Raw genomic sequence first — 26,358 nt, forward strand, 5'->3', positions numbered from 1 at the left:
GGTTGGTAATAAAGCACAGGGATTTGGGGAAATGATGGGAGATATAATGGGTGGGAATTTGGAGTGTCATAAATTGTCAGGGATTGGGGGAAATTGATGGGAGATTCAGGTGTGGGGTTGGGAATAAATCATCAGGGATTTGGGGGGAAATCTGAGAAATTCAGGTGTAGGGGTTGGGAATAAATCATCAGGGATTTGGGGGAAATTGATGGGAGATTCAGGTGTGGGGTTGGGAATAAATCATCAGGGATTTGGGGGGAATCTGAAAAATTCAGGTGTAGGGGTTGGTAATAAATCAGCAGGGATTTGGGGGGAATCTGAAAAATTCAGGTGTGGGGTTGGGAATAAATCATCAGGGATTTGGGGGGAAATCTGAGAAATTCAGGTGTAGGGGTTGGTAATAAATCTTCAGGGATTTGGGGGAATTGATGGGAAATTCAGGTGTGGGGTTGGGAATAAAGCATCAGGGATTTGGGGGAATTGATGGGAAATTCAGCTGGAGTGTCAATAAATTATCAGGGATTTGGGGGGAATCTTCTGGGAAATTCTGTTGTGGGGTTGGGAATCTGGAGTGTCAATAAATCAGGGATTTGGGGAAAACTGCTGGGAAATCCAGTTCTGGATTTGGGAATCTTGGGGGTTGACGAATTGGGGATTTGGGTGAAAAATGCTGGGAAATCCAGTTGTGGGGTTGGGAATCTGGAATGTCCATAAATCAAGAATTTGGGGGAAAGTGAAGAAAGAAGGGAGGAAAACAACGCTGAAAAAAGCAACAATCGTATTTTCCCCCTTTTTTCTCACTCCTAGGCCACCTTAATGCCCTGTTGAGGGGGTTGGTTTTGAGAAAAATGGGCAAAACTCCCAAATAATCCCATTTTTCCATTCTTTCTCATTCCTAGGCCACCTAGATGCCCTCCTGAGGGGTTTGGTTTTGGGCAAGCTGGGCAAGGCTGGGCACAAGGCGACGCTGGAGGAGGCGCGGCGCCGCTTCAAGGAGCACGTGGAGGGGAAGCAGCTCCTGTCTGCTGACCTCAGGAGCCCTGTAGGTCCTGGGGGGCTTTTAGGATCCCCAAAAAGTGCCCCCAGCCCCTTGGCAGGTTGTGCTGGTTTGAACAGGTGTCTGATCATAAAGGCAGAAGCTTCTCTTTGAAATGGAGGATGTAAACTCCCTCCCTCCTAATTATTATTATAATTTTGAAATTAAGGGGCTCTCAGGCAAAGATATGGGAATTAGGAATAACAGTTAAAATTTAAATAGAAATACAGTATTACAAAGAACAATCTCAGCCCTGCCAGAGTCAGAATCCAAGCTGGCACAGTCAGTCAGTCAGGGTGGTGGCACAGTCCCATTCCATGGTGCTGCATCCTCCTGCAGGGGCAGATGTGGCTCAGCTGGAGCAGTGCTCCTGGAGAAGGTGCAGTTTCCTCTGGAGCTCCAGGGATGATGTGGAAGGGTCTGGTTTTCCTCTGGAATCCAGTGGGAAAGGTGCTCTGCTGTTCCAAATCCCAGTTTTTATCTGGGTAGGAAATGTTTGGCTCCTCCCCTGGGTGGAGCATCTCCCAGTGGGATGATGGAATTTTATCAGCCATGCACTGGGACTCACTGGCCATGAACAGGAGATATCTGCTGGAGGGAGGATGGGCTGTGGGAAGATAAAGATGATTGCCCAGCTGGTTTAAAGATGGCCCATTAGCAGATAATGTGTGTCAGGAGATAAAGATCACTGCCACACCCAGTTTATAACAATGGCCCATTAACAGGAGATATTCCCACAGAGATCAGAATCACTGCCACACCCAGTTTTAAACAATGACCCATTAACAGGAGATATCTCCTGGAGGGAGGGTGGGCTGTGGGAAGATAAAGATGATTGCCCCAGCTGGTTTTTAACACCTGGCCCATTAACAGGAGATATCCCCACAGAGATAAGAATCACTGTCTCACTCAGCTTCAACAGATGGTGACAGAATCCACATTTCTGGCCACATCAACCCAACACAGAGTTGTATTCCAAAGGGTGGGGAAGGATAGGGGAGCAGGGTGGGAGATGAGACCAGTCCAGCTATGGGGAAAATCATCCTGTGGGTTTTTTGTATTGTTTTTTTTTCCACTTTTGGAATTGCCAAAATTTTCCTGAAATTGCATTAAAGCATCTCTGCTCTGAAAAGTTAAAGTTCAGGATGCAGCAGTGCTGGTGCTTTGAGGTTTATTTTATTAGGATACAAATATTTTTTTCTCTAGCATGTTCAAAAAGCTGTCATAGAATAACTGAATCAGAAATCAAACAAAAAATAACCATCAAGTGCATTTTCAGGCAGAAAATTCCAAGGCAGTTCTGTACAAATTACTGCATTTCCCAAATTGTGATGTGTTTTATTTTGGAATTCATTCCTGGTTTTCTCCCAGGTCTATGTGACTGTTCTGAAGCACGGGGACAGCTCCACTCTGGACACCATGCTCAAGGTGGGTGCTCACTCTCCAAAATCTCACATTTCCCCCTAAAAATCCCTCTGGGCTGGGATTTATCCACAATCAGCTCCAAAATCTGGCTCATGGTGTGAAATTCTCTTGAGAATTTCTCCCTGTCCTGCTTGAAATTTCTATAAACTTTTGAAAAGCAGTTTATTCCTGGGATGAGGAATCATTTGTGGGATTTATCCACAGCCAGCCCCAATTCCAGGTTTTGGTGTGATATTCCTTTGGGAATTTCTCCCAGGAGAACTTGAACTTTCCATAAATCAGTTTATTCCTGGGATGAGAAATCATTGGGATTTATCCACAGCCAGTCCCAATTCCAGTTTGTGGTGTGAAATCCTCTTGGGAATTTCTCCCTGTGCTGTTTGACCTTTCTAAAACCTGGTGAAAATCAGTTTATTTTTAACATTCATACCAATACTTCAATATTAATAATTCAATAGTAATATCACAAACTTAATATTGATAATTTAATAATTCTAATTTAAGATTGATAGTTTAATATTGATAATTTAATCTTAATATTTTAATCATTTATTCCTGATACCATTCTTTGGGATGAACCCATGCTGGGATTAACAGAACCACCAGCGAGGCTAATTGATCCCTGATTAAATTTGATGATTAATTAACAACTCTGACACACCCAGAGGGCTCATTAGGTGTGGGATGATGATGAATTAATGAAGATTTGGGTTGTTTCCCTGCAGCTGCACAAACAGGCTGACATGCAGGAGGAGAAGAACCGCATCGAGCGCGTCCTCGGCGCCATCGCCCAGCCCGAGCTGATCCAAAAAGTTCTCACCTTTGCACTTTCAGTGAGTTCAGAACTGGGATATTCCTCAAAATTCAGGATATTCCTGAAGGAAATTGTCCTGGGAGAGCTCTGGGGGATGGAGAGAAACTGCAGGAATTCTTTTCTTGGGTCAGGTTTAGGTTGTGTTGGTTGCAGATTTCTGCAGGATTCCAAATTGAGAAAAGTCTGAGACAGGTGGGGATGAGTGAAGAAAAGCCTTGAGTGAGAAGGGGTCAAATTAAGAGAAATTTGGCTGAGATGGGTCCAAATTAAGAAGAAATTGAGATGGGTCCAAATTAAGAAAAAGTTGAGATTGTCCAAATTAAGAGGAATTTGGCTGAGATGGGTCCAAATTAAGAAAAAATTGAGATGGGTCCAAATTAAGAAAAATTTGGCTGAGATGGGTGCAAATTAAGAAAACTCTTGAGTGAGCTGGATCCAAATTCAGAAAAATCTGAGAGAGTTGGTTCCAGATGAACAAAAATTGGACTAAATTTTTTCCAGATTAACACAAATCTGAGACAGTTCCAAATTACCAAAAATCTGAAAGAATTTGTTTCAAATTACCAAAAATCGGAGAGATTTGGTTCCAAATTAACAAAAATCTTTAATGAGCTGGTTCCAAATTCAGGAAAATCTGAGATGTTTGGTTCCAAATTACCAAAAATCTGAGTGGGCTGCATCTAAATCAATAAAAATCTAAACAAGTTGGCTCCAAATTAAGCAAAATTAATTTTTTTGGAGACTATAACAAGAGGATAACTCAGAGATTTACTTTCCCTTCCATTTTTGAGTTGTACATTAAATTTCTAGGTTAAAAAAAATCACTTTAATTGACAGATTTGATGTAAAAATACCTAAAACCTAAACCCAGGGTGCTGGAATTGTTGGAAAAATGTGGAATTTGGATCATTTTTCCCTCCCCAGGAAGAGGTACGTCCCCAGGACACGGTGTCAGTGATTGGAGGAGTGGCTGGAGGCAGCAAACAGGGCAGAAAAGCTGCTTGGAAATTCGTCAGGGACAACTGGGAGGAGCTTTATAATCGATACCAAGGTGGATTTTTAATATCCAGATTAATTAAGGTAATAAAAGGCCCTGAGGAAAAGCCCTTACCTCACAGTTAGGGTTGGATATGTTGAATTTCACTTTTAATTTTTGGGCTTTTTTTTTTCCCCCACTTCAGCTCACAGTGGATGGATTTGCAAATGATAAAATGGCTGCAGAAGTGAAGGTAAGAAGATTTAATTAGAAATTAATTAATTATTAATTAGTGGCTGATAAACTTGGGCTGGAAGAGTCAGATCCTGGTGGATTTTGTTGTTCTGTCCCCAAACTCCCCCTCTTTCATTTATTAATCAGCATTTTGAAAATAATTTGGAATTTCCACTGATTTCTGCTTCTTTCATTTCAACTTTGATAAAATCCAGCAGAGTTTGGCAGGAGCTTTGAGTCTTCCCAAGGAAGAAAACTTTTAAATATTCAGAATTATTCTAACTTTCATCTTGGTAGAGCTCTGAGAGTGGGTGTGGGCTTCATTATTTATTATTTTTCCACTTTTTTTTTTCCAAGAAAAAGAAACTTGGAATCCTGGAAAAAGAAACTTTAAAATAGGGCAGTTAATTTGTTAATTAGCACTTTCCTGTCAGGAAAACATTTAGAAGGAATTTTTATTCCAAAGTTCAGCCGAGCCCTGAGCTGCCTCTGTCCTTTTTATTATTTAGTGACTTCTTAGTAAAGATTTCATGGCAGGAATTATATTACAGAGAAATTTTGCATTAGAATTAATTTTTCATTTAATTTTTGCAAATCAATTAGACGGAAAAACCACCCCTAATTAAATCCCAGCTCTTTTCCAAGAGAATAGTGTCAGAGAGAATGGAATGTGAAAAAGATGAGGATCAATGTCCCACCTGATTTTTCACACCTGGCCCATTAACAGGAGATATCTCCTGGAGGACAGATGGGTTGTGAAAATGATAAAGATGATTGCCCCACCTGGTTTTAAATGTGGCCCATTAACAGCAGATATCTCCTGGAGAAAAGATGGAATGTAGAAATGATAAAAATCATTGCCCCACCTGGTTTTAAGAGATGGTCCATTAACAGATAATATGTGCCACAGAGATAAGGAATCACTGCCCCACCTGGATTTAAATGTGGCCCATTAACAGGAAGATATCCCCACTGTGATAAGGGTCACTGCTCACCTGATTTAACACCTGGCCCATTAACAGGAGATATCCCCACTGTGATAAGGATCACTGCTCACCTGGTTTAACACCTGGCCCATTAACAGGAGATATCCCCACTGTGATAAGGGTCACTGCTCACCTGGTTTTTAAATGTGACCCATTAACAGGAAGATATCCCCACTGTGATAAGGGTCACTGCTCACCTGGTTTAACACCTGACTCACTAACAGGAGATATCCCCTGGTGATAAGGGTCACTGCTCACCTGGTTCAACACCTGGCCCATTAACAGGTGATATCCCCACTGTGATAATGGTCACTGCTCACCTGGTTTAACACCTGGCCCATTAACAGGAGATATCCCCTGGTGATAAGGGTCACTGCTCACCCAATTTAAGCACTGATGACAGAGCACACATTTCTGGCCACACGCTGTGCCCCAGCTGAGAGGTGTTGCTGTGTTGCTGTGGCCCAGCGTGTTGCAGTGGCCCTGTCCCTGTCCCCAGGCGTTCTTCGAGAGCCACCCGGCGCCGTCGGCGGAGCGCACGGTGCAGCAGTGCTGCGAGAACATCCTGCTGAACGCGGCCTGGCTGCGGCGCGACGCCGACAGCATCCAGCACTTCCTGCAGCAGCGCCGCGCCGCCCAGTGAGCGGGGCGCGGGGCACGGGGGCCAGGGGGGGCCACGGGGGGCCACGGGAGCCACGGGGAGCCCAGGGAACCACGGGAGCTCCAGGGAACCACGGGGGGCCACGGGAGCTCCAGGGAACCACGGGGGGCCACGGGAGCTCCAGGGGGCCACGGGGAGCCCAGGGAACCACGGGGGGCCACGGGGGCCACGGGAGCTCCGGGGGGCCACGGGGAGCCCAGGGAACCACGGGAGCTCCAGGGAACCACAGGGAACCATGGGGAGCCCAGGGAGCCATGGGGAACCACAGGACCTCTGAGAACCACGGGGAACCATGGGGAACCCCGGGAGCTCCAGGGAGTCAGGGGGAACCACAGGAGCTCCAGGGAACCCCAAGAGCCCCAGGGAACCACGGGGAACCATGGGGAACCCCAGGGGGCCATGGAGAGCCCCAAGGAACCCCAGGAGCTCCAGGGAGCCCCAAGGATCCCCAGGATTTCTGAGAGCCATGGAGAGCCCCAAGGAACCCCAGGAGCTCCAGGGAACCACAGGAGCCCTAAGAGCTCCAGGGAACCCCATGGATCCCCAGGAGCCCCAAGGAACCCCAGGGAACCACGGGGAGCCCCAAGAGCTCCAGGGAGCCCCAAGGATCCCAAGGAACCCCAGGGAACCACGGGGAACCCCAAGGAGCCCCACAGACCCCAGGGAGCCCCAGGGCCAGGGAGGAGCCCCCACTCCCCACCCACCCCCAGCACTCTGACACCTCCACTTGGGTTTTCCCCTCTCTCTTTTATTTTTTTTCTTTGTTTTTTTCCTCTTTTTTTTTTTTGTTTTTCCCCTTTTCTTGTTTTTTTCATTTCTTTTCCGCTTTTTCTCCCCATTTTTTTCTTTTTTTTCCCACCCGATTTTTTTGGTTTTTTCCCCTCTGTTTTTTGGTTTTTTTTCCTCTTTTTATTTCATTTTCCCCTCATTTTTTGGGTTTTTTTTTTTCCCACAATTATTGTTTATTTCCTCCCCTTACTTTCTTTTTTTCCCCTTTTTTTTTCTCCCCATTTTTCCCCTTTTTTTTTTATTTTTCTTTCCCTCTTTTTTTTCCCCCCCTTTATTTTTGGGTTTTTTCCCTCCTTTTTTTTCTTTTTTCCCCTTTTTTATTGTTTTATTTTTGTTTATTCCCTCCTCCTCCTCAGCCCCATGGGGATTGGACCGTGAATGTAGAGTTTAACTGGTTCCTGCTCACACTCCAAGAATTTGGAAAAATTCTGTTCTGGAATAAACAACAACAGCAACAACAAAATTTATCAGCGATTCTGCAGAAAGAAAGAAAGAGAGAGAAAAAAAAAAAACAACACACAAACAAAAATACAAAAAAAAACAAAAAAAAAGAGAGAGAAAAAAATCTGTAAATATAATAGTAATAAAATAGAGCATAACAAAACTGTGAAACTTCCTCAAGCCTTGTCAGTGGTTAAAATATTTAACACCCCCTCCCTTTTCCTGACACTTATTGACAGATTTCTGCTTTTTACACATTTTCCCTAAAAAAAAAAAAAAAAAAAAAGGGAAATCAGGGGTTTTTAGGTCAGTTTTGTGGAATAGTCACTGGGCCAGGCAGGTGTGGTTGGACAGAATTTTGATTTTTGGGGAGATGTCCCTGAACCCCTCCCCACCCCAAGGATAACAGGGCTCCCCTTTTTCCCTTTGTGTTACCTCTCAGTAAAAAAAAAAAATTAAATTTCACCTAAAAAATCCCAGTTCTGTTTCTCTTGGCTCCCCCTTTTTCCTTTGTGTTACCTCTCAGAAAAAAAAAATTAAATTTCATCAAAAAAAACCCCCAATTCTGTTTCTTTGGGTTTCCCCTTTTCCCTTTGTGTTACATCTCAGCAAAAAAAAAAAAAAAAAAATTAAATTTCACCAAAAAAAACCAAAAAAACTCCAATACTGTTTATTTGGGTTCCCCCTTTTCCCTTTGTGTTACATCTCAGAAAAAAAAAAGAAATTAAAAAAAATTAAAAACCCTATTAAAAAAAATTTATCAAAACCCTTCAGTTCTATTTCTCTTGGGCTCCCCCTTTTCCCTTTGTGTTACCTCTCAGTAAAAAAAACAAAAAAATTAAAATTCCACCCAAAAAAACCCCCAAACCCCCCAATGGGTTCCCCCTTTTTCCTTTGTGTTACATCTCAGTAAAAAAAAAAAAAAAAAAATTAATTTCACCCAAAAAAAAACCAAAAAAAACCCCAATACTGTTTATTTGGGTTTCCCCTTTTCCCTTTGTGTTACATCTCAGAAAAAAAAACCCAAAAAAATTAAAATTCCACCAAAAAAAAAAAATCCCCCAATTCTGTTTATTTGGGTTTCCCCTTTTCCCTTTGTGTTACATCTCAGAAAAAAAAACCCAAAAAAATTAAAATTCCACCAAAAAAAAAAAAACCCTCAATTCTGTTTATTTGGGTTCCCCTTTTCCCCTCCCAAAGCAGCTCCTATTAACCAGCCACGCTTTAATCCACAAAAGTTGGATTAAAAAATAAAAAAAATTTAATTTTTTTCCTCCCTTTTCAATTTTTTTTTCCTTATTTTAACAGGGATTTAACTGTTAATTAATTTTTTTTTTTTTTGGGAAGGTCATCACATTGAATTTGTCACATTTTTTGTGGTATTGTTTAAAAAAAAAAAAAGGGTTACAAAAAAAAACCAAACAATTAAAAAAAAAATCAACAAAAAAGAATACAAAATAAAGAAAAAAAAAAAAAGATTTAAAACAGTTGGCGTTAATAAAAATGTCAATGTGAAATTCCTGTCCTCACCTTGTGTTTGTTTGGAGGCTGAAAGGACCAAAAATTGGGTTTATTTAGAACCCAAAAGGACCCAAAATTGGATTTATTTGGAGGCTAAAGGGACCCAAAATTTGATTTATTTGGAGGCTGAAAGGACCCAAGATTTGGTTTATTTAGAACCCAAAAGGACCCAAAATTTGGTTTATTTGGAGGCTAAAGGGACCCAAAATTTGGTTTATTTAGAGCCTGAAAGGACCCGAAATTTGGTTTGTTTGGAGCCTTGAAAGACCCAAAATTTGATTTATTTAAAGGCTGAAAGGACCCAAAATTTGATTTATTTAGAACCCAAAAGGACCCAAAATTGGATTTATTTGGAGGCTAAAGGGACCCAAAATTTGATTTATTTAGAGACAAAAAGGACCCAAAATTTGATTTATTTGGAGGCTAAAGGGACCCAAAATTGGATTTATTTGGAGGCTGAAAAGACCCAAAATTTGATTTAATTGGAGGCTGAAAGGACCCAAAATTTGGTTTATTTGGAGACAAAAAGGACCCAAAATTGGATTTATTTGGAGGCTGAAAGGACCCAAAATTTGATTTATTTAGAACCCAAAAGGACCCAAAATTGGATTTATTTGGAGACAAAAAGGACCCAAAATTTGGATTTATTTAGAACCCAAAAGGACCCAAAATTTGATTTATTTGGAGGCTGAAAGGACCCAAAACTGGATTTGTTTGGAGCCTTGAAAGACCCAAAATTTGGTTTATTTAGAACCCAAAAGGACCCAAAATTGGATTTATTTGGAGGCTAAAGGGACCCAAAATTTGGTTTATTTGGAGGCTGAAAGGACCCAAAATTGGATTTATTTGGAGGCTAAAGGGACCCAAAATTTGGTTTATTTAGAGCCTGAAAGGACCCAAAATTGGATTTATTTGGAGGCCAAAGGGACCCAAAATTTGATTTATTTAGAACCCAAAAGGACCCAAAGCAGGGCCCAGGTGTCACTTCCAGGCTCTGTTTAATCTGAATAAAAACCACCCCAGACACCCCAGCAGAGAAAATAAAATAAAAAATTCAAAATCTAATAAAAAAAAAAATATGAAACAACACAAAATGAACAGAACATTATGAAATCATTTCCAGGATGGGGAAAAACCTCCAAAAAATGAAGATTTTGGGGGCTGTGAGCTGCCCAGCAGAGAAAGTAAATAAAAAATTTAAAAAATAATATATATATATATATATTAAACAACACAAAATTAAGATAACAACATGATGAAACCATTTCCAGGGTGGGGAAAAACCTCCAAAAAATGAAGATTTTGGGGGCTGTGAGCGCCCAGCAGAGAAAATAAATAAAAAATTAAAAATACTAATTAAAAAATATATATGAAACAACACAAAATTAAGATAACAACATTATGAAATCATTTCCAGGATGGGGAAAAACCTCCAAAAATGAAGATTTTGGGGGCTGTGAGCTGCCCAGCAGAGAAAGTAAATAAAAAATTTAAAAAATAATAAATATATATATATATTAAACAACACAAAATTAAGATAACAACATTATGAAATAATTTCCAGGGTGGGGAAAAAACCTCCAAAAAATGAAGATTTTGGGGGCTGTGAGCGCCCAGCAGAGAAAGTAAATAAAAAATTTAAAAAATAATATATATATATATATATTAAACAACACAAAATTAAGATAACAACATGATGAAACCATTTCCAGGGTGGGGAAAAACCTCCAAAAAATGAAGATTTTGGGGGCTGTGAGCGCCCAGCAGAGAAAATAAATAAAAAATTTAAAAAATAATAAATATATATATATATATTAAACAACACAAAATTAAGATAACAACATGATGAAATCATTTCCAGGATGGGGAAAAAACCCCCAAAAATGAAGATTTTGGGGGCTGTGAGCGCCCAGCAGAGAAAATAAATAAAAAATTAAAAATACTAATTAAAAAATATATATGAAACAACACAAAATTAAGAGAACAACATGATGAAATCATTTCCAGGATGGGGAAAACCCCCAAAAATGAAGATTTTGGGGGCTGTGAGCGCCCAGCAGAGAAAGTAAATAAAAAATTTAAAAAATAATATATATATATATATATTAAACAACACAAAATTAAGATAACAACATGATGAAACCATTTCCAGGGTGGGGAAAACCCCCAAAAATGAAGATTTTGGGGGCTGGGAATTGCCCTGCTTTGGGAATTGTGCATTTCCCTGCTGTCAGCAGCAGCCCCTGGGCCAAACTAAACCAATTTTTTCTGCTCCCTGCACAGGGACAAAGTGCAAATAACCCGGGGGGAGCAGGGCAGGGACAGAAACAACAGCTCAGATCCCAAAAAAAGGGAATTTGGGGTTTGTCCTTTCCATAGAAAATATTTATTTGTGGTGGGGAAAAGGGGGGGACAAAGAGGGAGGAGATTTTGTGGTGAAACTGAGTTTAATTCCCAAATAAAGGGAATTTGGGGTTTGTCCTTTCCATATAAAATATTTATTTATGTTGGGGAAAAGGGGGGGACAAAGAGGAAGGAGATTTTGGGGTGAGGAAAGGGCTGAAACTGAGTTTAATTCCCAAATAAAGGGAATTTGGGGTTTGTCCTTTCCATAGAAAATATTTATTTATGTTGGGGAAAAGGGGGGGACAAAGAGGAAGGAGATTTTGGGGTGAGAAAAGGGGTGAAACTGAGTTTATTCCCAAATAAAGGGAATTTGGGGTTGGTCTTTTCCATATAAAATATTTATTTATGTTGGGGGAAAGGGGGGGACAAAGAGGAAGGAGATTTTGTGGGTGAAACTGAGTTTAATTTTCAAATAAAGGGAATTTGGGGTTTGTCTTTTCTATATAAAATATTTATTTGTGGTGGTGATTTTGGAGAAAAGGGGAGGATGAGGAGAGAGGAGATTTTAGGGTGAAACTGAGTTTAATTCCCAAATAAAGGGAATTTGGGGTTTGTCCTTTCCATATAAAATATTTATTTGTGTTGGTGATTTTGGGGGAAAGGGGGGGACAAAGAGGGAGGAGATTTTGTGGGTGAAACTGACTTTAATTCCCAAATAAAGGGAATTTGGGGTTTGTCCTTTCCATATATTTATTTATGTTGGGGGAAAGGGGGGGACAAAGAGGAAGGAGATTTTGGGGTGAGGAAAGGGCTGAAACTGAGTTTAATTCCCAAATAAAGGGAATTTGGGGTTTCTTTAACATGGAAAATCTTTGTTTTTATTGGTGAAGAGAAAGTGATGCTGGGGAAAAGGGGAGAACAAGGACAGAGGAGATTTTGGGGTGAGGAAAGGCAGAAACTGAGTTTAATTCCCAAATAAAGAAACTTTGGGTTTTTCTTTTAGATATAAAATTTTTATTTTTATTGCTGGAGGCAAAGTGATGCTGGGGAAAGGGGGGGATGAGGACAGAGGAGATTTTGGGATGAGGAAAGGGCTGAGATGGGGCTCAGGGAGTAATTAATGCAGGAATTGTGATAATTAACCAGGGAATTATGATAATTAATCAGAGAATTATGATAATTATGATAATTGTGGCTGCCACACCCCTGGGAGTGTCCCTGGAGCCCCCAGGTTGAATAATCCTAAATATTCCCCATAACCCTGGTTTTTTAGGGAATGCTGAATATTCCCTCTAACTGATTTTTAGGCAATGATGGATATTCCCTGTAACTAATTTTTTAGGGAATTATGAACATCCCCATAACCCTGATTTTTTTAGAAATGCTGAATATTTCCTGTAACTAATATTTTAGGGAATGCTCAATATTCCCTGTGACTGATTTTTTAGGAATGCTGAACATCCCCATAACCCTGATTTTTTAGGAATGCTGAACATCCCCATAACCCTGATTTTTTAGGAATGCTGAACATCCCCATAACCCTGATTTTTTTAGGGAACTCCTGCTATTCCCTGCAGCCCTGGGCACTCCCATTTCCCCAGCAATGAATAAATTCCCCCCTCGGGGCCAGCTGCTTCCAGGGCTTTCTCTGCAGTGATTTTAGAGTTTCCATGGAAAAATTTCTTTATTTCAGATCATCTCAATCAATTTTCTCCCAGGTTTAAATCATCCTTCCCTCTCCTGCTGCTGCCTTCCAGAAATCCTGGAATATCCTGAGCTGTAAAGGATCATCCAGCCCAGCCCCCACCCCAAAAAACACCCCAAAATCCCACCCTGGGCCCCCCTGGCAGCTCTGGGAGCTTTGGGATCAGGAACTTTCCATGGGGAGCTGCTCCAGTGCCCAAAAAAACCCCAAAATCTAAATCAAATTCCATCCCAAAACTCCTGGAGCTCTGAGAGTTTTGGGATCAGGAACTTTCCATGGGGAGCTGTTTCTCTGCCCCAAAACCCCCTGGAGAAAACCCCAAAATCCAACCCAAAAAATTCATCCTAAAACTCCTGGAAATCTGAGAGTTTTGGGATCACAACCATTCCATGGGGAGCTGCTCCAGTGCCCCAAAACCCTCCGGAGAAAATCCCAAAATCCAACCCAAAAAATTCATCCTAAAACTCCTGTTAATCTGAGAGTTTTGGGATCACAATCATTCCATGGGGAGCTGCTCTTTTGCCCAAAACCCTCTGGGGAAAATCCCAAAATCCAACCTAAAATTCCCGCAACTCTGGGGTCACAACCATTCCACGGGGAGCTGTTTCTCTGCCCCAAAACCCCCTGGAGAAAACCCCAAAATCCAACCCAAAAAATTCATCCTAAAACTCCTGGAAATCTGAGAGTTTTGGGATCACAACCTTTCCACGGGGAGCTGCCCAAAATCCCAAAAGGAGCAGGAATTGCTCCCAACCCCGCCCTTTCCCAGCCGCGCTCTCCCGTCGCTCCTTCCCCCGCATTCCAGCGGATCCCGCGGCCCTTTCCCGACATCCCGGAATGTTCGGGATGATCCGAGGGCGCTGCCCCGCCCCGGGCCGTGTCCCGGCAATTGCCGCTCCTCGTTAGGGCCCGTTCATTGATGGCCCGCGGTTTGTCCTGCCGGTCTCCATCCACCCCGTTCTCCCTTTTTTCCTTCCCATTCCCGCATCCCAAAGGATGCGGGGCCAAGCTGGTGTCACCCCGGATTGGGGACACGGCGGGATGGGGAGGGAGCGGCGCCGGTGCGGGGACACCGGGGACGGTGTGGGGACACCGGGGGACGGTGCGGGCACACCGGGGACGGTGTGGGGACACCGAGGGACACTGGAGCCGGTGCGGGGACACCGGGGACGGTGTGGGGACACCGGGGGACACTGGAGCCGGTGCGGGGACACCGGGGGGACACTGGAGCCGGTGCGGGGACACCGGGGGACACCGGGGCAGGTGTGGGGACACCGGGGGACACCGGGGACGGTGTGGGGACACCGGGGGACACTGGAGCCGGTGCGGGGACACCGGGGGACACCGGGGTCGGTAAAGGGCGGGTTCTGGCTCCTCGGGGAGCGCTTCAATCCGCGCCCCGGTCCCCGCTGCTGACCGAACCGGGATGCGGTTTTTGCGCGATGCCCATCCCGGAGCGATCCCGCAGGACACACGGACACACCCGGACACGCCCCCGGCCCCGGGAATCCCGCTTCCCGCTGCGCGCCGAGCACGTGGCTCCTCCCAAGCCGGTTCCGGTGCCGGAGCCGCCGCTCCCCGCGCCGGTGGCGGGCGGAGCCGCAGCGGGCACGGCCGGGCAGCACCGGCGGTCCCGGTGATCCCGCTTCTCATCCCGGTGCTCCCGGTGTCGCCCCCACTCCCGGTCACACATGGTCGCGCCCCTTGTAACCCCCCCCCCCCCCGCCCCCCCCGCGCAGCCCAGCAATGGTCCCGGCCCGGCCCCGCCCCCTCCCCGCGCGCGCCGCCGGAAGCCCCGCCCCTTCTCTTTCCTCCCCTGCTCCCCCCTCCCCATTGCCCCCCCCCGCCAATTGCCTCGCGCCGCCCGCCCGACCAATGGGGAGCGGCGCGCGCCGCCGCGGGGGGTCCCGCGGGCCAATCAGCGCGGCGGGCGCGGGGCGCGCGCGCGGGGCCTCCTGCGTATCCCTCCGCCGCCCGGTGCGCGCGCGCGCCGCCGCCTCCCCGCTCGCGCGGCCCCTTCTTTTTTTTTTTTTTTTCCTCCTTTTTTTTTTTTTTTTTTTTTTTTTTTTTCTCCTCCCCTGTTCTTCTTCCAATTTTTTTCCTTTTTTTTTTTCCTTTCTTCAATAATCTCCCGCCAACGCCCCAAAGCAGCACCGGGAGTCACAACCGCCCCCGCCCCGGCCTCCGCGGGGCAGGCCCCGGCTTTCCGCCCTTCCCCTCCCTCCCCTCCTCCGGCCCGCCCCGCTTCCCCCCCCCCTCCCCTTCCCCTCCTCCTCCTCCCGCCGGCGCCGGAGCCGCCACGCCGCCGCCATGGAGCTCATCACCATCCTAGAGAAGACGGTCTCGCCGGGTAGGGCGCGGGCTGAGCGCTGAGGGCACCGGGGCGGGGCGGGGGCCGCGCAACCCGCGGGGCGGCCGAGGCGGCGCCCTCAGCCTCGGGCAGGGAGGGCGTGGGCGGCGGGGGGAGCCCGTGGGGCGGGCGGGAACCGCGGCCGCGGGGAGAATCCCGGGCGCGGTGAGGAGCGCGCTCGGAGCCTGAGGGGCCCGCGCGGTTGGGCCGCGCCTGACGCCGGTTTCCCCCTCCGCAGACTGCTCGGAGCTCGAGGCGGCGCAGAAGTTCCTGGAGCAGGCGGCCATCGAGAACCTGGTGAGCGCTGGGGGTGCCCGCGGGGTCGCCGCTGCCCCGAGCGCTGCGCGGCGCCCCCCCCGCCCCGCCCGGCTCGGCCCGGCCCGGCCCGGCCCGGCCGCCATGGCCGCTGCCGCCCCTGCCCGCGCCCGGCGGCGGCGCGGGCCAATCAGAGCGCGCGCTGCGGAGCCGGCAGCCAATCAGCGCGCGGCGCCGGGCCGGGGGGCGGGGCCGGTGCGGGAGCGGCCGCGGGCCATGTGCGGCCACCGCGGCCATCGCGGCCCCGGGCGCCGCCCGGTCCTAAAGCCCGGCTGCGCTCGGGGACCCCGCAGCGGCTCCTGCCGCCGCTCCCGGACCCTGCCGCGCTCCGGTGCCCGCCAAACCCCCGCCCGGCCCCGCTGGCCGCTCCCAGCGGCCGCGGGACCCCCGGCCGGTTCCATCCCCGCTCCTGCGGGGTCCTCTCCCAGCGCTGCTGTGCGCGGGATCCCTGCCCAGTCCCGCCGCCCGGTTCTGGTGTCCGGTGCTTGTGCCCGGTTCTGGTTCCCTGTCCGGTTCAATCACCGCATCCCCTCAGATCCCCGCCCGGGCGGGATCGCAGCTCCGGGAGCCTCAGGAGGAACTCAGAGGCGTCTGGTGGGGGAGGGAGGCTCGGCTGGGCAGGGGGAGTTACACCCTCGGTGACCTTAAATGTGAGGAAGAAAAGAAATCTGAAAAAAAGGAAAGAAAAGGAGGAAAAAGCCCCAAACTCCTGGGTGTAGTCACTGTGCTGGAGCGGGGGATTTGATGCTGGTGGTGCTTGAGAAGGTTTTTGCTTAGTCAAGGCGTGGGGCTGCAGCTCTGGCTGCTCCTTGCAGGGATGGGGAGCACTGGGGGTGCTGTCCCTGTCACAGCCCTGTTATCACCCCAAAAATGTCACCTGTCACCCCAAAAATGTCACAGCAATCCCCAACCCGAGCCTGCTGTGAGCTGGGAAAGCCACAGGGGTTCTGTATTTCTGCTGCTGTTGGAAGGAGATCCCCTGAGCATCAGGATTAAACCTCAATTTTGAATTTCCAAATCCTCTGGTGGCATCTCAGCATCCCCCAGTTGAGCCTTGCAGGGTTTTTTTGGGGGAAGATTTTGGGGTGATGAGCAGGAGCTGCTCATGGTCCTGATTCCCAGGTGTTGGGATGAGCAGGGGGGAGATTTGGATTTTTTTATTTCCCAAAGTTTCATTTCTCCACTTTGCCTTGAGGAATTAGTCCAAACTTTCACTTTTACTTTGCTCTGGATCCGAGCAGAGTTTGGGATTTGTGTGGGATGGGGAACTGGAATGGTCCAGGCTGGGAGGGGAAAAATTCTGGATGAAGATGGAGATGAGGATGAGGATGAAGAATTCCAGCCACAGGATGGGTGGAAAGAACCTTTCCCAGCAGAGAGAAAAAGAACAGAAAAAAGAAAAACCTCAGGGAGCATCTCCCAGTTCCTCCTCTCCATCCCTAATTTCTCCCTTTTAACTAATTTCTGCCTTTTAACTAATTTCTCCCTTTTAACTAAATTTCTCCTTTTAACTAATTTCTCCTTTTCTACCTGAGCTGTTCACTGACACCTCTGCAGGTGGGAGATTTCATGTGATGCTGCTCAGTTTTTTTTTTAAACTGAATTTAACCCAAAAAAAAAACTTAAGAAAAGACAAATTTTCCTGCTAATTTATGAGTGAGAAACCCAAGGGTGCTTCTCCACCTGTGAATTTCAGGATTTTTCTTGTCCAAAGTGGCATCAACACTTCTGGGTTATCCTGTGAACTAATTCCAGCTGGTTCCTCACTCATAATAAAATCAGTTTAAAATTAGATTTCAAGTTGTTTAGTGGGATTTGTCTGTAGCATTTATTCTGTTGCATTAAATTGAGAATATTTCTAAAACCTTACACCCATCCCTTGAAGTTTCCCCCCATTTTTTGACCCCAAATTCTGCAGTTTAAACCTTGAAAAGTTGGGGATTAAACAAGTAAAATTGAATTTTATCTCAAGAGTTTAGTTTGAATATTGAAAATGTAGAGTCCAAGTCACTGGAGTTATTTGTTGAACTTCTGAATGTTGGGTTAGTTTTAAAAATGGATTTTTGCTGCCCCAAAAATCTTTAGGATTAAGAGGATTTTTATAAAAATGTATTTTAAGATTTCTTAAGAGATTCTAGAAAAAAAAAGTTAAAAAAAAAAAAGTTGAAGATTTTTAGGAAAATCACATTTCTGTTTGGTGTAAAAAGGGAAGTGATGCTTTTGCTCCCAGTTTCCTAGGAAGTGTTTTCTGAGCTGGCAAAAAGCTTTTGAGGAAAAACATTCAGGGAAAAATAAAATTTCTCTGCTGAGACTTGACTTCAGGGAAAACCCTGAAAAGTTGAAGAAATCAAGAAAAGATTTTAAAGAAGAAAAGATTTAAAAAGGAAAAGTTTTAGCAAAGGAAGTGGCAGCAATGCCAGGGGTTTTTTTGTGCACTCAGGTGATTTTTTGGGGGGGTTTATCATCATTTTGAGGGGTTAATCATCATTTTGGGGTTAATCATCATTTTGAAAAGTTTATCATGATTTTGGGGGAGTTTTATCATGATTTTGGAGAGGGTTTATCATAATTTTGAGGGGAATTATCTTGGTTTTGGGGAGGGTTAATAATAATTTTGAAAGGTTTATCATCATTTATAATTTTTGGGGGGAGGGCTTATCATGATTTTGAGGGGTTTAATATTTTGAGGGGTTAATCAATCATGATTTTGAGAGAGTTTATTGTGATTTTTGAGGATTAATCATCATTTTGATCAGCAGAGAGTTCAGAACATCCCAAATCAGAGATTCCAGATTTCACCAACCCCAATTCAGATGCAAAATCCCCAAAGCAATTTCTCCTTTCCACACTGAATATCCACAGAAAAAAATCCATTTTTTACCCCATCAATCCATTTATTTAAAAGAATTCTCAGAAGCAGAGAAAGATTTATCATGATTTTGAAGGGTTTATCATGATTTTAAGGGGTTTATGATGATTTTGGAGGCTTAGTCATAATTTTGAGGGGTTTATAATGTTGAGGGGTTTATCAATCATGATTTTGAGGGATTTATAATGATTTTAAAGGATTTATGATGATTTTGAAGGATTAATCATCATTTTGATCAGCAGAGAGTTCAGAACATCCCAAATCAGAGATTCCAGATTTCACCAACCCCAATTCAGATACGAAATCCACCAAACAGCTCCCTCCTTTCCACACTGAACACCCACAGAAAAAAAATCCATTTTTTACCCCATCAATCCATTTATTTAAAAGAATTCTCAGAAGCAGGGAAAGATTCAACATGATTTTGAGGGGTTTATGATGATTTTGAAGGATTAATCACCATTTTGATCAGCAGAGAGTTCAGAACATCCCAAATCAGAGATTCCAGATTTCACCAACCCCAATTCAGATACGAAATCCACCAAACAGCTCCCTCCTTTCCACACTGAACACCCACAGAAAAAAATCCATTTTTTACCCCATCAATCCATTTATTTAAAAGAATTCTCAGAAGCAGACAAACCAACTGACCTCTTAAAAAAAAAAAAAAAAAATCCCACCGGATCTTCCTCCGCTTCTCCCGAGGAGCTTAACCCTTAATCTGAGCCTACATCCGACCTGGTGGTGACTTTGTGAGGAAGATTTATGGGATGTTTTTGGGCTTGACCCTGCTCTTCTCCTCAGCCCACATTCTTGGTGGAACTGTCCAAAGTGCTGGCAAACCCTGGGAACAGCCAGGTGGCTCGAGTGGCAGCGGGGCTGCAGATCAAGAACTCTCTGACCTCCAAGGACCCCGACATCAAGGCGCAGTACCAGCAGCGATGGCTCGCCATCGACGCCAACGCCCGCAGGGAGGTCAAAAACTTTGTGAGTTTTCCAAGGTTTTTTTTGGGTCTTTTTCTCACTCTTTTTTGTATTCTGGTTTCAGTTGTCACCATAGTTGGTTTTTGGTCGGGGTGGGGTTTGGAGGTGGGGATGTCGGGGGTTGGTTGGTGAGTGGTGGGGTGGTTTGTACGTGGTGATGGTAAAGGTTCAGGGGTGGATTTGTTGGGTTGGGTTTTGGGGGTTTCTTCAGAGGGGTTTTGGGTAGTGGAGCAGCTCCCCATGGAATGGTTGTAATCCCAAAACTCTCAGAGCTCCAGGATTTTTGGGTTGGATTTGTTGGGTTTTGGGGCACTGGAGCATCTCCCTATTGAATGGTTGTGATCCCAAAACTCTCAGAGCTCCAGGATTTTTGAGTTGGATTTGTTGGGTTTTGGGTAGTGGAGCAGCTCCCCATGGAATGGTTCTGATCCCAAAACTCAGCTCCAGGACTGGATTTGTTGGGTTGGGTTTTGGGGCACTGGAGCAGCTCCCCATGGAATGGTTGTGATCCCAAAACTCAGCTCCAGGATTTTTGGGTTGGATTTTCAGTTGGGTTTTGGGGCACTGGAGCATCTCCCTATTGAATGGGTGTCATCTCAAAACTCTCAGAGCTCCAGGAGTTTTGGGTTGGATTTTGAGTTGGGTTTTGGGGTTTTTGGGCACTGGAGCATCTCCCCATGGAATGGTTATAATCCCAAACCTCTGTTCCAGGAGTTTTGGGATGGAATTTGATTTAGATTTTGGGGTTTTTTTGGGCACTGGAGCAGCTCCCCATGGAAAGTTCCTGATCCCAAAACTCTCAGAGCTCCAGGAGTTTTGGGATGGAATTTGATTTAGATTTTGGGGTTTTTTTGGGTACTGGAGCAGCTCCCCATGGAAAGTTCCTGATCCCAAAGCTCCCAGAGCTGCCAGGGGGGCCCAGGGTGGAATTTTGGGGTGTTTTTGGGGTGGGGGCTGGGCTGGATGATCCTTTACAGCTCAGGATATTCCAGGATTTCTGGAAGGCAGCAGCAGGAGAGGGAAGGATGATTTTAACCTGGGAGAGAATTTTTTTAGATAATCTGAAATGAAGAAATTTTTCTATGGAACCTCTAAAATCACTGCAAGGATTTCCCATGGGGAAAAAATTGCAAATTCCTGATAGAAAATTTGGATAAAATTTGGTTGTTTTCCTCAGGATCCTTTTTTTTCCCTGTGCCAGTTGGAATTCAGAGCCTGCAGGGACAGAAGTGGTGGCTCAGTGATTTTTGTTTTGTTTTCTTTTTTTTTCTTTTTTTTTTTTTTTGGCTGATGGGAGCAAAAAATGGTGCTGGGATTTGTGCAGTGTTCTGTGATTGATTCAGCTCAGCCTGAGCTTTATATTTATTTTTTTGTGTGTTAATAAAATCTCCATCCATAATCCCAGAATTATTGGAGTTGGGAGAACCTTAAATTCCATTCCTTAAAATCCAAGCTGACCTTGGAAATTCCAGGAATCCTTATTTATTATTTGATCCTTTATTTGGATTTTTATTGGGATCAGCAGCTGTCCTTGCACAAAAATCAAACAATTTGTTGCTTTTTTTCAACAAAGATACAAAATTTAGGTGGAAACTTGGAAAATGAAGATGTGCAACTGGAAATTCTGATAAAATGCATCTCACTCCTTCCAGTTTTTAAAGGAAAAGTTGTTGGTGTAAAGCTGCAAATGCTGAAAAAAATGAGTCCCCATATTTTTATTTTTGAAAGAAATTTTTATTGGTGTACAACCAAAAATATGGGAAAAATGCAAATCCTTCCCTCTGCTTTTTGTAGAAAATATTATTGGTATTTAAGTGGAAATGATAAAATAGAAGTATCTCACACTTTCTATTTTTTAATAAAAAACTTATTGATGTGTAACTGGGAATGCTGAAAAAAAATTAATTCCATGTCCTTTGATTTTTAAGAAAAAGTTATTGATATATAACTGAAAATTATGGAAAATTTTAAATCCTTCTCTCTGTTTTTAGAAGAAGTTTTTATTGGTAAATGACAGGGAAATGCTGGAAAAATCCCTTTATTTTTTAAATAAAGTTTTATTGATATATAACTACAAGTGATGGAAAAATTAAAATACTTCCCTCTATTTTTTAAAGAGTTATTGGTGTATAATTAAAAATAATGGAAAAATGCAAATCCCTCAGTTGATTTTTGAAAGAAAGTTTTATTGGTAAATGACTGGGAAATCCTATAAAAGTCCCTCTATTTTTAAAAGAAAAAGTTATTTTTGTATAGTTACAAATGATGGAAAAATGAAAATCCCTTCTTCTTTTTTTAAAGAAATTTTTATTTGTATGTAAATAAAAATGATGGAAAAATGAAAATCCCTCAGTCAATTTTTGAAAGAAAGTTTAGCTGGTGAAATGCTGAAAAAAACCCTCTATTTTTAAAGAAAATCTTATTGATATATAACTACAAATGATGGAAAAATTAAAATCCATCCTTCTGTTTTTTAAAGAAAAATTTTTGGGGTGTGACAGAAAAAACTGAAAAATTCAGGGAGAGATTTGGGATTCCCCTGCCTCCATTTTTTACAGAAAATTCTCAAAATCTCCCACCAAAAATCCTCTTGATGGATCTCATTGCACAACAAACTACTTTGACATTAAAAATTTGCCATTTGGGATAAATTTAATCCCAAATTTATCCAACTTTTACCATTTCCATTTACCATGGGAGCTGAGAAATCCCAGCTGGAGCAATTTATGTCCCAAAATGAAGGATTTGGGATGGAGGGAAGTTCTTCCACACCTTGACCCCATTTTTTTTCCCCCAAAAATAAAGATTTGGGATGGAAGGATGTTCTTCTACACCCTGAGCCCATTTTTTTCCCAAAATGAAGGATTTGGGATGGATGGATGTTCTTTCCACACTTTGACCCCATTTTAGATCCCAAAATGAAGGATTTGGGATGGATGGATGTTCTTTCCACACTTTGACCCCATTTTTTTCCCAAAATGAAGGATTTGGGATGGATGGATGTTCTTTCCACACTTTGACCCCATTTTTTTCCCAAAATGATGGATTTGGGATGGATGGATGTTCTTTCCACACCTTGACCCCATTTTTTTCCCAAAATGATGGATTTGGGATGGATGGATGTTCTTTCCACACTTTGACCCCATTTTTTTCCCAAAATGAAGGATTTGGGATAGATGGATGTTCTTTCCACACCTTGACCCCATTTTTTCTTCCCAAGATGAAGGATTTGGGATGAAGGGATCTTTCTCCACACCTTGAACCCCATTTTTTTTCCCAAAATGAATGATTTAGGATGGAGGGATGTTCTTCTTGACCTCATTTTATGTTCCAAGATGAATAATTTGAGATGGAGGGATCTTTCTCTACACTTTGAACCCCATTTTTTTCCAAAATGAAGGATTTAGGATGGAGGGATGTTCTTCCTAACCCCATTTTTCTTCCCCAAGATGAATGATTTGACATTGAGGGATATTTCTCCACACCATGACCCCATTTTTTTTCCCGAAATGACGAATTTGGGATGGAGGGATGTTCTTCCTGATCCCATTTTACCTCCCAAGATGAATGATTTGGGATGGAGGGATGGTTTTCCTAAACCCATTTTACCTCCCAAGATGAATGATTTGGGATGGAGGTATGTTCTTCCTAACCCCATTTTTTCCCCAAGATGGATGATTTGAGATGGAGGAATATTTCTCCATACCTTGACCCCATTTTTCCCCAAGATTAAGAATTTGAGATGGAGGGATGTTCTTCCTGGCCCCATTTTTTCCCCAAGATGACAGATTTGGGATGGAGGGATGTTCTTCCTAACCCCATTTTTCCCCAAGACGACAGATTTGGGATGGAGGGATGTTCTTCCTGGCCCCATTTTTTCCCAAGATGACAGATTTGGGATGGAGGGATGTTCTTCCTGGCCCCATTTTTTCCCAAGTTGACAGATTTGGAATGGAGGGATGTTCTTCCTGGCCCCATTTTTTCCCAAGATTTCAGATTTGGGATGGAGGGATGTTCTTCCTGGCCCCATTTTTTCCCAAGATGTCAGATTTGGGATGGAGGGATGTTCTTCCTGGCCCCATTTTTTCCCAAGATTTCAGATTTGGGATGGAGGGATGTTCTTCCTGGACCCATTTTTTCCCAAGATGTCAGATTTGGGATGGAGGGATGTTCTTCCTGGCCCCATTTTTTCCCAAGTTGACAGATTTGGGATGGAGGGATGTTCTTCCTGGCCCCATTTTTTCCCCAAGATGATAGATTTGGGATGGAGGGATGTTCTTCCTAACCCCATTTTTTCCCCAAGACGACAGATTTGGGATGGAGGGATGTTCTTCCTGGCCCCATTTTTTCCCCAAGATGACAGATTTGGGATGGAGGGATGTTCTTCCTGGCCCCATTTTTTCCCCAAGATGACAGATTTGGGATGGAGGGATGTTCTTCCTGGCCCCATTTTTCCCCAAGATGTCAGATTTGGGATGGAGGGCTGTTTCCCACCCCCTGAGCCATTTCTGCCCCACTGCAGGTGCTGCAGACCCTGGGCACCGAGACGTACCGGCCCAGCTCGGCGTCGCAGTGCGTGGCCGGCATCGCCTGCGCCGAGATCCCCATGAACCAATGGCCAGAGCTGATCCCACAGCTGGTGGCCAACGTCACCAACCAGCACAGCACCGAGCACATGAAGGAGTCCACGCTGGAGGCCATTGGTTACATCTGCCAGGACATTGTGAGTGCGCCGCGACGGCATCGGCCGGAGCGCCGCGGGTGGGGGGGTGGGCTGGGTTGGTTGGGTTGGGTTTGATGGGTTGGGTTGGGTTTGTTGGGTTTGGTTTATTGGGTTGGGTTGGGTTTGTTGGGTTGGGTTGGGTTTGTTGGGTTGAGTTTGTTGGGTTGGGTTTGGTTTGTTGGGTTGGGTTTGGTTTGTTGGGGTGAGTTTGTTGGGTTGGGTTTGTTGGGTCGGGTTTGGTTTGTTGGGTTTTGTTGGGTTGGGTTTGTTGGGTTGGGTTGGGTTTGTTGGGGTGAGTTTGTTGGGGTTCTTTGGGTTGAGTTTGTTGGGTTGGGTTGGGTTTCTTTGGGTTGGGTTTGTTGGGGTGAGTTTGTTGGGGTTCTTTGCGTTGGGTTTGTTGGGTTGGGTTGGGTTTGTTGGGTTGGGTTTGGTTTGTTGGGTTTTGTTGGGTTGTGTTGTGTTGGGTTTGTTGTGTTGTGTTGGGTTTGTTGGGTTGGGTTTGGTTTGTTGGGGTGAGTTTGTTGGGGTTCTTTGGGTTGGGTTTGTTGGGTTGGGTTGGGTTTGTTGGGTTGGGTTTGGTTTGTTGGGTTTTGTTGGGTTGTGTTGTGTTGGGTTTGTTGGGTTGGGTTGGGTTTGTTGGGTTGGGTTGGGTTTGGTTTGTTGGGGTGAGTTTGTTGGGGTTCTTTGGGTTGGGTTTGTTGGGTCGGGTTTGTTGGGTTGGGTTTGTTGGGTTGGCTTCTTTGAGTTGGGTGTTGGGTTGGGTTTAGTTTAGGCTTGGATTGGAGGTTTGTTGGGGTGAGTTGGTTGGGTTGGGTTGGGTTTGTTGGGTTGTGTTGGGTTTGGTTTGTTGGGTTGGGTTTGGTTTAGGCTTGGATTGGAGGTTTGTTGGCTTGGGTTCTTTGGGTTGGGTTTGTTGGGTGGATTTAGTTTAGCCTTGGATTGGAGGTTTGTTGGCTTGGGTTCTTTGGGTTGGGTGTTGGGTTTGTTGGCTTGGGTTTTGGCTTGGGTTGGGTTTGTTGGGTTTGTGGGGTTTAGGGTTGGATTTGGGGTTCATTGGGTTGAGTTTGTTTGGTTTAGGGTTGGATTCTTTGGGTTGAAGTTTGGGTTTGATTTTGGGTTGTTGGGTTGGGTTTTGACTTGAGTTCTTTGGGTTGGACTGTCTGAGTTGGGTTTTGGGTTTGTTGGGTTGGGTTTGTTGGTTTTGGTTTGGGTTCTTTGGCTTTGACTTGGTTTGATTTTGTTTGGTCTAGTTTAGGGCTGATTGGACTTTTTGGGTCAGATTTTGGGGTTTGTTGGGTTGGGTTTAAGGTTGGACTTTTTGGCTTGGATTTTGGATTGGTTGGGTTGGATTTGTTAGTTGGGTTTTGGGTTGGACTCTTTGGGTTGGATTTTGGGTTTGTTGGATTTTGGGGTTGGACTCTTTGGGTTGGACATTCAGTTCAACTTTTTTGGTTGGATTTTGGGTTTGCTGAATTGAGTTTTTTGGGTTGGATTTTGGGTTTTTTGGTTTTGGCTCGGGATTTTGGGTTTGACTTTTGGTTTCAGTTTGAGTTTGTTGGGTTGGGGTTAAGGTTGGACTTTTTGGGTTGGGTTTGGTTTTGGCATGAGTTATTTGGGTTTGATTTTGGGTTGGTTGGTTTGGATTTGGGGTTGGACTCTTTAAGTTCAACTTTTTGGGTTGGATTTTGGATTTGTTGGGTTGAGTTTGTTTGGTTTAGGGTTGGATTGTTTGGGTTGGACTTTTTGGGTTGGATTTTGGATTTGTTGGGTTGAGTTTGTTTGGTTTAGGGTTGGATTCTTTGGGTTGGACTTTGGGTTTGATTTTGGGTTGTTGGGTTGAGTTTGTTGGGTTGAGTTTTGACTTGAATCCTTTGGGTTGGACTTTCTGAGTTGGATTTTGGGTTTTTTGGTTTTGGCTTGGCATCTTTGGGTTTGACTTTTGGTTTCAGTTTGAGTTTGTTGGGTTGGGGTTAAGGTTGGACTTTTTGGGTTGGGTTGGGTTTTGGCATGAGTTATTTGGGTTTGATTTTGGGTTGGTTGGTTTGGATTTGGGGTTGGACTTTGGGGTTGGACTCTTTAAGTTCAACTTTTTGGGTTGGATTTTGGATTTGTTGGGTTGGGTTTGTTTGGTTTAGGGTTGGATTGTTTGGGTTGGACTTTTTGGGTTGGATTTTGGATTTGTT

At 44.6% G+C, this 26,358-nt stretch overlaps 2 protein-coding genes and 1 long non-coding RNA gene across 3 annotated transcripts; all 3 read left to right on the plus strand.

Moving 5' to 3' along the window:
- Window positions 1-899: 899 nt before the first annotated feature.
- On the plus strand, window positions 900-7,436 carry LOC306815226 (puromycin-sensitive aminopeptidase-like; the record flags this gene model as incomplete). The annotated part of the gene is made up of 7 exons (XM_079331830.1): window positions 900-1,042; window positions 2,408-2,464; window positions 3,187-3,294; window positions 4,200-4,355; window positions 4,457-4,504; window positions 5,971-6,110; window positions 7,278-7,436. Coding segments are annotated over 7 exons (674 nt in total), but the record flags the coding sequence as incomplete, so codon positions are not given.
- Window positions 7,437-7,675: 239 nt separating this feature from the next.
- On the plus strand, window positions 7,676-8,118 carry LOC306815224. The gene is made up of 2 exons (XR_013777359.1): window positions 7,676-7,803; window positions 8,073-8,118. It is a non-coding gene; the product is annotated as an uncharacterized lncRNA (long non-coding RNA).
- Window positions 8,119-15,033: 6,915 nt separating this feature from the next.
- LOC306815225 (importin subunit beta-1-like) lies at window positions 15,034-24,175 on the plus strand (the record flags this gene model as incomplete). The annotated part of the gene is made up of 4 exons (XM_079331829.1): window positions 15,034-15,284; window positions 15,523-15,581; window positions 19,273-19,455; window positions 23,975-24,175. Coding segments are annotated over exons 1-4 (483 nt in total), but the record flags the coding sequence as incomplete, so codon positions are not given.
- Window positions 24,176-26,358: the final 2,183 nt, after the last annotated feature.

This window comes from Erithacus rubecula (genome assembly GCF_903797595.1).
Source record: "Erithacus rubecula genome assembly, contig: scaffold_1081_arrow_ctg1, whole genome shotgun sequence".
Classification (NCBI taxonomy): domain Eukaryota; kingdom Metazoa; phylum Chordata; class Aves; order Passeriformes; family Muscicapidae; genus Erithacus; species Erithacus rubecula.